Source organism: Peromyscus eremicus, chromosome 9, assembly GCF_949786415.1.
Source record: "Peromyscus eremicus chromosome 9, PerEre_H2_v1, whole genome shotgun sequence".
NCBI lineage: Eukaryota > Metazoa > Chordata > Mammalia > Rodentia > Cricetidae > Peromyscus > Peromyscus eremicus.
In genome coordinates this window covers 67,729,361-67,741,322 of record NC_081425.1, presented here as the reverse complement: position 1 = coordinate 67,741,322, position 11,962 = coordinate 67,729,361, and the positions used below count along the sequence as shown (strand labels likewise).

Genomic DNA, 11,962 nt, shown 5'->3' with positions numbered 1-11,962 from the left:
TCCTTCCCAAACAGTTCCACCAACTGGGGACCGAGTATTCAAATGTATGAGCCTATGGAGGCCATTCTCACTCAAACCGCTACTGATCCATTCTGTCACTCATCCCTCCTTAGGCAATTCTAGTGGTCCTTCACTCCCAGGAAGTCACCACCAAATTGATACTGGAACTTGTGGTGATCAGTGGCAGAGTGCATTATGGCCCTGAACTCCAGAATTCAACCAATCCTCCTCTCTCAGCCTTGCCCTGCCAGGCCTGACAATCTCATTGGGTTTAGTTGGGTTTTTCTAGAAGTTCTAAAAGCAGTAATGTTCCAAATATTATGCATTTTAAGGTGGTAATTGTCAAAACCTCTCAATGTCCTAACTTATGGGTCAAGATCCCTTAATTATGTGCAGGATGTTTTGGCTGCATGTCTGTGCACCATGTGTGTGCTTACTGCCCATGAAGCTCAGAAGAGGGCAGTAGATCCCCTGGAACAGGAGTTTTGGAAGGTCGTGAACACCATATAGATGCTGGGAATTGAACCCAGTTCCTCTCTGAAAAGTTTTTTTGTTTTTTTTTTTGTTTTTGTTTTTTTTTTTGAGACATGGTTTCTCTGTGTAGCTTTGGAGCCTGTCCTGGAACTCACTCTGTAGACCAGGCTGGCCTCGAACTCAGAGATCCACCTACCCCTGCCTCTGGAGTGCTGGGATTAAAGGCGTACGCCACCACTGCCAGGCACAGCTAGTATTCTTAACTGAAGAGCCATCTCTCCAGCCCTTCAAGGGCATTAAATCCCATCCACTATGCACTGCAGGCCATTCTTCCATCCCTGCCCCCAAATCATATTAACCTCCCACAGGCATAGCAGTGCCTGGGCTGTCAGATGAGACCACAGTGCCGAGGGGCAGAGGAATGCTTAAAAACCAATCAGCCACTTCAGGAAGAATTTACCAAATATTGGAGTTTGAGGGATGATGGCAGCACCTGGGTGAAGTCACTGACCTGGGCCAAACATGTCTAAGGTGCTCTGGCAGGTGCTTTGGTAGTAGTCTTTGGTAGGTGCTCACCACTCAGTCCTTGGTTAAGTGACTTATAGAAAGAAGGGAGAACAGGCTTTATTCCCTCGATATAGATGCTGATGGTACCTCATTCAAAACCTTGGGCAGAGCCAACAGAGGACATCCTTGACCACATGGACCTACTGACTAGAAGAGGGTAGGATCTGTGTTCTCGGAGATGGTTTTGTAGGGCCCCACACCTCCATCCTGGGTGGGCAGCTACCCAACCCTCCGGACTGTCCCCTCCTGACCTCACCACTTGGGACTTGAATATTGCCAAATGCCAAGGCCACACTGCTGTCCACATCAGCATCCCACATTACCCCCTACTGCAAATGTAAACTGAGATCACTTCTCGGTGACACATACTGTGAAGTATTCTCTTCTAAAAGAAAGGAACTGATGATGCCATCTTTCACTTCATAACTCCTGGAGACTTCAGCTGCCCAATCCTGCACTACCCCAAAATTGACTGGCTATTAGAGACACAGTACTAATTGGAACATGTAGCAACATCATTTCACTGTACTGATTTCAACTAGCCCTCTGTAAAATGGACAACCGGACTAACTACTCTGTGACTTTACTGGAGACGCCCGGCAATCCATCTAAGGCAGGCAGAAGCTAGCTAGCTTTACTCATATCATGCTTCCTAGAGAACAGACTAACGGACCTAATGGACCAGTCAGAAAAAGCCTACATCCAGAAGTCTCGGGGTGGGGGGTGAGGGGGTGGACACAGACATGACTCCGGACCTCACAGGTTACCACTGAGTACTACATACTCTACTACCCAACAGCACCGGCTCTCAGTCTCTTAGGTCCCTTTGGGTCTTAGGTAAGGCAAGAGCACAGACCCGAACATGTCCAGATTTAAGTGAGGTGGAGGAAAACAGGCAGGAACAGCAACGTAAAGCAGCAGAGGCCATAACTTCACTTTATTTGTATTTCCTTCTTACACAAAACCATCCAAACAACAACAGAATAAGGCAAGGCAAAGGCTGGAAATTTGTTCGATGCACATGTTCTCGGGGCTGTTCCACAAACCTTTTCTTTTTTCTCCAGACCCCTGCTCTGAAGGCTGAGTACTTGTTCATGTTGCTTCATATCCAGCACTATTAATTCCTCATGCCCTAGTCAGAGGCCTTTGAAGATTGGTGGCTTGTGTCCCGTCTGGTTTTTTTTTTTTCCTTGTTGGAAACAGGGTCTCACTATGCAGCCCTAGTTGGCCTGAAACTCACTAGGTAGACCAGGCTAGCCTTGAACTCACAGAGATCCACCTGCCTCTGCCTCCAGACTGCTGGGATTAAAAGTGTGCACCACTATGCTTGACAGTCCTGGAATGCCCACCCTTGCCCACCACGACATAAGGTAGGAAAGCAGACTGAAACATTCCTCTCTGACGGGTGAGGGTCTCTCAGATGAACTGTACCAGCAGATGTTCTGCACCTTCTGTGCTGTAGGGACAGAACTCCAAGCGTTTCCAAGGCTCTGACATTGCACACGGGGCTAGAGGCCAATGGTATAGGAGCGGCCGGTAGGGTTGTGAATAGAAGAACAGACTGGTGCTGTCACCGCCCACTCATACCACACCTTCTTAGAATTGCTGCATCGCCAGAAACGCACGCAGATGCTTTGACCTTCGCGCACCGTGATGGGCTGCTGGAATAGGAAGAAGACAGGGAGATTCAGGTAGAGCTGATGCACTATACTTGGTAATGGACTAGGGTAGGCAGAGACTAGATGGCAAACAGCCAAGTGGAGGGTACAAACCTATAACCCCAGAGTGCTGAGGCAGGAGGATCAGGAATTCAAAGCCAACTTGGGCCATAATTCCAAACCCTATCTCAAAACCAAACAACAAAAGATAAACACAAAAGTACTCTGACCTTACCTACTCTGTCAAAATATAGAACACTCAGGGGGTGAACAAAGGTTGGTGAATCTATGAGCATGTACAAGATTCCATGAAAGCACCTAAGAGGAAGCCAACCTACTCTAGGAGGGCCGGAAAACGACCCGACAGCAGGAATTTCCAGGAAACCTAGGTTAGTCAGCAGGGTGGGGAAATGAGCAAAGACCCTCACAGGCAAAGCAGAGAGGAATAAAAGCTGGAGACAGCAGCTGGAAGGCAGGAAAAATCCACCAAACCAACTCTCACAACACCGTCACCGAGGGGCAGTGGGAAGGCACTGAGGGTTTAAATGGTGAGGCAAATTCAAATGAGAACTGTAAAAGTGATGCCTGTCCCAGGTAAAAGACTGGACAAGAGTGCTCTGAGATGTGGGGAGTCCACTTAGGTGACCCCAACTGGATGCACCAACTTCTCAGAGCAGGTGACAGAGCAGAACGTGGGTTACAGCCAACTATCTGAGGGACAGGAGCAGAACACCACGAGCAAAGTTACCCCTCAACATACAGCCTTACAGGTGATGCCTACCTTAATGGGGAAGAGGATGGGAAACCATGAGAACATCCCAGGAGAGTGAGTCTCTGGACGGATACCTGTGGAGACAGAATAATGGAACCTAGAGGTCTCTGCCTTCCCTCTTACCTGTGATCTTCTGTGACCATAAAAAGGAGGAATCCAAGATCCCCAATCCCTGACCTGGTTCCCCACCAAATTCGTGTGCTGACCCTAACGTAACATCCACTCGTATTCAGCCCCAGCCTCAAAAGCTCGAAGGAGTCAAGCTTTCTGGAGTAGTCTCAAGAATGTGCAGACTGAAGGAATGTCCCCAGTGCGGTGGTGCCCTTACACCTTCCCAGACACTCACTCAGAGTGATGTCCCGATAAAGCACAGTCTCAAAGTAGCCGGCAAAGCCATGCAGCACCGTGTTCACCTCCACAGGAAACTCCAAGGTACAGTAGCGGTTGTTGTCAATCATAGGATCTGTTAGGAAAGGTGTGGCTGGATGACCAGGGGCCGGAACCCCGGAGAACTTGGTAAAACTTGAATAAGCTCTAGCACAAGAGGACTAGACGTGCAGACTGGGACAGCGAGGGGCGGAAGCAGGACGGCCGTGCAGGAGCCTACCTCGGTTGGGATGGCTGAAGGTGAAGCAGGGCTGGGGTGCAGACAGCTGGTGGAAGTTGTGCAGCCGAACCACGTACGGCATCTCAAACTGGGCCTGTACAGAGAAAGTCAGAGCTAGAGGACACAGACAGGGGTACCAACTTCCCCAGAGAAAGCTCAAACCCCAGGTCAAAGAACAAACAAAAACACCGCTTCACTTCAAACACTTCCTTCAGTGCCAATTTCTCTTTTACTTCTTCATCTGCTCCACAGGAGGAAAACAGAGAAGACTAACGAATATTTCCACCTTCCAGAAAAGCAGCTCTTTACCTCGGGGTCACGGTCCTTCTCCCGACAGGCTCGGACCTCATTGTACAACTTAGAGGAAGAAATGGGAGCCAGGAAGGAGGTATATTCTCCAGGGATGCTCACACCATCGTCTACAGAGCAAGAGGGACAATTAGTTTCCAAAGGGAGGGAGACGGCAGATTTGCACTAACTGAAGCCCCAACAATGGAACAAGCCACGGCTGCCCGGGGCACGGCAGGAAGACAGGTTGATTGCCATGGGGATTTCACTCTGAGGCTAATTTAGAGCCACAGATTAAAAGTAAAGAAACATAACGTAGTCATGCATACTTAGCAACAGAACAAATTCTGGATGAGTGTTAAACTACTATGTGAAAACAACAGTCCTTACACACACCAAGATGACTATGATGGATGTCCCGATGACATAATCCTACGGGACCACATCATGTACACAGCCCACCGCTGATGACTACCAGGAGGCAAGGCAGGACTCCAATCTGGTGGTTTTGAAATTTTGTGGGGATCGTAACACCCCAGGAATGTTCCCAATGAACATTAAGCTCAAGTACCCCTTATGGCAGAGATTGTACCCAGAGCCTCATTTTAAGTAAATGCTCTGTGGCCAGGCTCTACCCATGGTCCTCAAAGTGCATCCATATTATGCCAACTCAGGGAGCTCACAGACCTTAGGTAGTCCACCCACTTATGGCTCTCTCAGAAGTTTTGATATCTGACATCATTTTCTTTTTTTTTTTTTCCTCTTTAAGACTTATTTATTTTATGTATATATGTGTCTTTATTCCAGAAGAGGGCAACAGATCCCACTGTAGATGGTTGTGAAGCACCATGTGGTTGCTGGGAATTGAACTCAGGACCTCTGGAAGAACAACTGGTGCTCTTAACTGCTACGCCATCTCTCCAGCTCTGATACCTGACATCATTTTCTAATCTAGCAAGCAGCAATTCACAGCTGAATAATCTGACTTCCAAGGCTGCTTCCTGGACCAGCCATCAACTGCCTCATACACCCAGCCTGGACAAACCTTTCAGGAAGTGCTGTGCTCCATCCAGACACTCAGGTGACAGCTCATTGTCAGCAAAGGAGCCCAGCAGCTCACTGACGATGATGTCCGCTTTCTCTGGAGCCACCCATTCCCGCATGTCTGATGAGACAACTGTCACCTGGCTCCCCCATTCCTCAAACTGCCAGTTCTCTAGCCTGAAACAGGGAACAGAATAAGAACCGGGGCTGGAAACGGGGACCCACAAGCTGCCCAGCAAGCAGGCTGCTACTCACGTCACCACAGCATTGGGGTTCTTCTCCACCGCATACAGCCTTATCCGCCGGTCAGCCTGCTTGGCTGCCCGGAGCGATGCATTCACCAAGGGACCCCGGCCTGCACCCAGCACCATTAGCACCCTAAGAGAAGGGAAGAGTCAAGCAGACTGAGCAGATGGAGAAACAGGCGTACAGCTCCCTGGGACCATAAGGAAAGCACTCACTGGACATTGGTCTCCTTTTCTTCTTCCGGTACTCGGTCTAGCAAACATTTATAGATAGCCTGGGGGAAGGACAGAAAACCTCATAGCTATGACCCCTTCTTCACTGATCTTACCCTGTGCCCTGCCACCCTGAAGCCAACACTATACCTGCTGATATTGAGAGTATTTGATGGGATCCTTTTCAAATACTTCATATGTCTGAGATTCCAGATTGTCCATCAGTGGCTGATAAATGAGAAAAAGAACAAGTTGGCCAGATTTTTGGCAAATGGCCAAGATATCAAAAATCTCCCATTGCTTCCTGAATTTTCATAGGATCCTGGACCACCTACTCTCAAGAGATAGCTCTTGCCCCATCTCTTGCTATTATCATTACTATTATTTTATTATTATTGTGGCTTTTTGAGTTTTTTTTTTTTTTTTCAATTAAAAAATATCTATGTTGTCAGGTGACGGTGGCGCACACCTTTAAACCCAGCACTCGGGAGGCAGAGCCAGGCAGATCTCTGTGAGTTCGAGGCCAGCCTGATCTACAGAGTGAGATCCAGGACAGGCACCAAAACTATAGAGAAACCCTGTCTCAAAAAACAATACAAAAAAAAAAATTGTGCATGGGTCTTTTCCCTGCATGTATGTCTGCACACCACACACAGGCAGTGCTTGAGGAAAGGGCACCGAAAGTATCAGATCTCCTGGGACCACAGTTGTGAGCCACCATGGGAGTGCTGGGAATCAAATCCAGGTCCTCTGGAAGAGAGGCCAGTGCTCTTGACTGCTGAATAACCTCTCCAGTCCCTTCTCTCACCTTTGTGAATGTGCCCCAAACCTACCTGAAGTGGGGACTGCAGATAGTCTTCATAGCCTTTGGCAAAGAGTTCGTACGCATTGGGTGGAGGGCGGTTTTGGCTTAAGTATTCCAAGTACTGGAGGTAGGAGCAGAATTCCTTCTCTGAGTGGTGGTTGGTGCCCGTGATGATAAACTGCACTTCCAACTGTGAGAAGTCAGACCGTTAGACCCAGCCCACAGACCAGGACTATCACAAACTCTGGTTTACGACCAAAAGCCTGACATGAAATAAAACCCACACCAACAATTCTCCAGCAGCAGTCCGGGACCAAAAAAGGTGGGGCTCTAATAAGTCTATAAAGGCCTCCTTTGCCATATAAGCATCATCCTGACTCAAATGGCCACAAGTGAGGGGCCTTGCAGGTTTCATGGCAGGCAGGAAACTCAGTTCAGCCTGACTTAGGCTGGATCAAACTTTGAGTCTAATGCCAGGTGACTTATGCCAGCATATTTAAACACAGTAGAATTAGAGAAAAAGTTTCCTGATATAATACAACAAATTTCTCATGAAGTTTGGTTCCTTCTCCAGAAATCACAAACACACACACACACACACACACACAAAATCACCTATGCCTCTTGCAGAGAGAAAATGTCCTGTACAAGTGAACAAGTCAGGAGATACCCTTGGGCCACCTACCTTGAGGAGCCGGAAGATCAGCCTCTGCTGCATCTTAGAAAGAACAGGAAACCCCTTCTTGTTGGTTAGGAAAATGCTGGTGGGAAGAATGGCTGCTTTGATGGGCTCTCCGAGCCAACGATCGATGACGTGACTGGATGGGAGGTCAGCCCCAATTTCAAGAGCTGCACAAAGGAAGAAAAAGGCCTACTACCTGTTGTTAGGCAGGGTGCCCTGCCTTACTGGGATGCAAGTTTTTTCCTTCTGCTGAAAACTGGTGGTTGAGCCCAGAGAAAGCAGCCAAAACACACACAGAACTCATCTATTTCTTCCCTCTCTCAGACAGGTTCTCACTGTATAGTCGTGGCTGGCCTCGAACTCACAAGAGATCTGCCACCCACATTCTGGGATTAAAGGTACATAGAAATAGAATGGCCAGTGCTGGTTCTATTTTCAGAGTGGGTCTCAAGTAGCCCAGTATAGCACTGAACTTCCCATGAACTTCTGATCCTCCTGCCTCCACTTCCTAAGTGCTGGGATTCGGGCATGTGCTATTACATCTGGTTTTACGTGTGCTATGGATCTTACTTAGAGCTTCATGTGTATATAGGCAACCAAGTGCTCTACCGAGTTACACCCCCAGTCTCATGAAATTGTTGATCCTTGTTTTTTTTTAGATTTAAATTTTATTCATGTGCACATGTATGTATGTACATATACCATGTGTGTGCTATATGTGTGTGTACATATTATGTGTGTGCCACATGTGTGTGCACATATACCATATGTGTGGAGGTGCCCATGGAGACCAGAGAGGGAATCAGATCCTCTGGAGCTAGAGTTAATATGCAGTTATGAGACATCCAGTATGGGTGCTGGGATCTGAGCTCTGGTCCTCATGATAGAGCAGCAAGTACTCTTAACCACTAAGCCATAGCTCTAGCCCTGAAACTGCTGGGGGGTTGGGGTTTTTTGTTTTTTGTTTTGTTTTTTTGTTTGTTTTTGGTTTTTTTTGAGACAGGGTTTTTCTGTGTAGCCCTGGCTGTCTTGGAACTCACCCTGTAAACCAGGCTGGCCTCAAACTCACAGAGATCCGCCTGCCTCTGCCTTCTGAGTGCTGGGATTAAAGGCGTGCACCACCACTGCCTGGCTGTTTTTGTTTTGTTTTGTTTTTAAAACATGGTCTCACTTATGTAGCCCTGTCCTGGAACTTTCTAAACTGATAACTCTTATTTCTGTTTTTTTGTTTTGTTTTTTGATTTTGTTGTTTTCCAAAATAGGGTCTGTGTAGCCTTGGCTGTCCTGAAACTGGCTCTGTATACCAGGCTGGCCTCAAACCCATAGAGATCCATCTGCCTGCCTCCCAAGTACTAGGATTAAAGGCGTACACCACCACCCATCAGCTATTTTTTGTTGTTTGCTTTTTTGGTTTTTTTGTTTTTGAGATAGAGTCTGTCTACATAGTTCTGGCTATTCTAGAACTCACTAATTAGACCCGGCTAGCCTTGAACTCAGAGATCTACCTGCCTCTGCCTCCCAAGCCCAGGGATGAACCTGCTGCTTCTTGCTCCTAGGAGGTTCCTGCTATCCCAAGACCCTGTGGACTCACCTACTGCAATTCTCTTGCTATAATCACACAGAGTGCGGAAGTTATGCCACCTGCCCAGAGTCAGAAACAAAAATACCGTCAAATGCATGCGGCTTATCACTCAGGGAGCTCTCCCCAGTCCCCCATATTCCTCATCCCACCCCATGCAGGCAAAGCAGCAAGAGGACATACCACATCCACGTCTTCTCTTCTCCACTGTACTCCTCTGTGTGTGTAGTTGGTACATTCTCAATTACATCATCCCTCAGGTCCTCTGGTGCCACCAAGGGCACCCTCATCCAGAACTGCATATGAACAGGGACTGTTAGTTAGAACACTGTTTTGAACTAATTGGGTCCAGAAGCTTCCCTCAAAAGATCTTGATCCAGATCTCAAGTTAATCTATTTATATGCTTTTCTAAACGTGATTACACTTGTGTTTAATATCTTGTATACATCCATATGCAAATACCTACCTACCTTTTATTTTAACTAGAAAAATGAAGTATTTTTCTATGATTTGGTTTTGTTTTACAGTGCTAAGACTCACACCCAGAGTATGTTAGGCAAGTGATCTACAACTGAGCTGCACCTCTAGCCCCAGAGATTCTGTTCTGAAACTCTCTACACAGCACTTTGAGATGGGGGACAGGGGAGAGCAGTACTGACATTTCAATCTGGCCAAATACACTGAGGCATAACTAAGCAAACTTCACACAGCTGACCATCATGATACCCAGCAGGAAAGAAGTCATACCATGGAAGAGTGGTGGCCTGTGTGGATGTGGTTGGTCAAAACTCTGGCCAGGTTTGTGTTATCTTCCTGATTCAGAGGCAACAGGAAAGCTGGAAGGCCCAGATATGCCCCAAAATTCAGCTCCTGTAACATAGCCTGCAACACAGGGAAAGAGAAAAACATTAAGGGCTGGGAACCAAATACTTCTGGAGAAGCTAAAACTGGACACAATGACCTGACATTGTGGCCCAGGCTGTTCTGGAATTCACTATGTAACTCAGTTTGGCCTTGAATTGGAGGCAATCCTCACTCAGCCTCCGAAGTCCTGAAACTAGCTCTGTGAGTGCTGGGATTAAAGGCGTGAGCCGCCACCCGCCACGGCCACGGCCACGGCCACGGCCACGGCCACGGCCACGGCCACGGCCACCGCCACCCAGCCTATTTTTGTCTTTTTGATACAAACTCCTGGTTATCCTAGAACTATGTAGACCAGGCTAGCCTTGAACTCAAACTTTTTTTTTTCTTTTTGAAACAGGGTCTTAGTATGTAAGCCTGACTGGCCTGGAACTCTCTATATAGACCAAGCTGGTGTCCAGCTCAGAGATCTGCCTGCCTCTGCTGAGTTACAGATGTGAACCACCACACCCAGCATTAGACACTTTTAACTGTACTCTGATTTACCAGGTTCTGGAGGAATGGGAATTACTGTCCTAACCCAGTTTGATGACACAACTAATCCCCCCCCCTTTTCTTTTCCTGGCTTGGAACTCAATCCTCCTCCATTATCTTCCTGATGTGGAACAGCCTCCCAAATGCTGAGGTTACAAGTAGATGCCACAATACCTAAGACAGACCTAATCTTTAAAAGGACCCCACAGAGAAATCCAACCGCCTTACCGCCTCAGAGTTCCTTCGGATCTTCTCCACTTTTGAGTCTGGATGAATCCACGGAGAAAGCTTGCCCACAATTAGCGTATTCCAGTCTGTACTCCCCCACCCAAGAAAAGACAAAGACTCAATGAGGTCTGGCATTTTCTTGCTCAATTTCTAGTTCTCAGCAGGAAATAAAGAGCAGAGATGAAAACAAGCCTTTTTCTCTCAGATATAGGGATAGCCTAATGGAGAATGGGGGACTGCGACTTTTAGTAAGTAAACGAGGAGGAAACAAGAGTTACCTATATCACAGGGGCTAACCAATATAACCAAGTCAGAAAAGAAGAAAAATGAAGACCTATAAAGCAATAGTTATTACTGCCTCTAATAATAAGGGGCACATGGGATGGTCCCTACCCCTTCCTGACAGCAGTAGGTCTGATCGTGTCTGGGGGCCAGGCCGATTCTTAGCAGGTTCCTGAGTGAACTCCCTCTTGAAACGCGGGTGGAAGACAGGCATGCAGAGGAAATCAAACCTACAACCGCGACAGACTCAGAATTATCATGTCAAGTGAGGACCCGGAGATCCAACCAACCGGGTTTAAAGTAGCATGATTTTGCACAGTTCTATAACGCCATCAGTCACCCCACGGGCTACTGAGTTCAGCCCATCTTGGGGCACATCACTTTCACTACACTGTGCATCCATTTCTTCCCAACACACAGCCATGAGAAAGATGAATGAGAAGAAAACGGACATCCAGGCCACGTAGCATTCGTTCTTCCCTGATAACACTGGCTTTCCAGGAATGTCAAATCCAGATTTGTCCCAACACTGCCCATGCCTCCCCCCGCCAGATGAACCTCTTCTCTCGCTTGTCCCTTACACTTCCTTCTACTCTCAAACAATCTCAGCCTCAAGGCCCTTGGTGGGCTGCCTTGCGTCTCTTCTTTAATTTACCCAATAACTCCCCTGACTTTTGAACTCGGTGACCACACGCCTCCCAGAGTTTCAGCCTCTCGTTCTTGGGGCCGAAGTCTTCCCCACTCAAGGAGTCATGGTGTCTCAAGCCCTCATCCCCTGCGGGGAACTAGTCTGCCCTCCTTGGTCCCCAAATTTGGATCCCATATTCCTCTGGCGGAGGTTCAGCCCTCACCCCTGCTTGGCCACAGCACCCAGTGTGTCAGCTATTTCGGGGACGCAATTCAGGTCCCTCCCGCTGGACACGCGGCTGCCACCGGCACCTCCGACTGCCATCGCCGCCATCTTTTCCCTCGCGCGGCCCACGCCGGGATTCCTTGATCCTGGGGACCAATCACAAAGCTGAGAACAGTCCCCGGGAGGCGGGACGAGTCGCCTTAACAACCAGAGCGTCTTCACAGCTCCGGAGCGGAGGCGGAGGGACCGAGCGGCCGCTCCCGCCAATC

General features: G+C 48.1%; 1 protein-coding gene across 2 annotated transcripts; it reads right to left on the bottom strand.

The window, feature by feature from the left end:
- Window positions 1-1,951: 1,951 nt before the first annotated feature.
- Prmt5 (protein arginine methyltransferase 5) lies at window positions 1,952-11,838 on the bottom strand. 2 transcript variants are annotated; one of them, XM_059273648.1, is made up of 17 exons: window positions 11,692-11,838; window positions 10,952-11,070; window positions 10,559-10,644; window positions 9,683-9,817; window positions 9,118-9,230; window positions 8,947-8,996; window positions 7,359-7,522; window positions 6,702-6,863; window positions 6,019-6,096; window positions 5,872-5,930; window positions 5,666-5,788; window positions 5,412-5,587; window positions 4,388-4,497; window positions 4,079-4,172; window positions 3,818-3,934; window positions 3,481-3,545; window positions 1,952-2,702 (listed from the first exon to the last, which is right to left on the bottom strand). In XM_059273648.1, exons 1-17 carry the CDS (start codon window positions 11,799-11,801, stop codon window positions 2,550-2,552), a joined length of 1,914 nt encoding a protein of 637 aa, XP_059129631.1. In that variant the 5' UTR covers window positions 11,802-11,838; the 3' UTR covers window positions 1,952-2,549. The 2 variants fall into 2 exon arrangements, with proteins under 2 accessions (XP_059129631.1, XP_059129632.1); XM_059273649.1 differs by lacking the exon at window positions 10,952-11,070 and having other exon boundaries at window positions 11,692-11,780.
- Window positions 11,839-11,962: the final 124 nt, after the last annotated feature.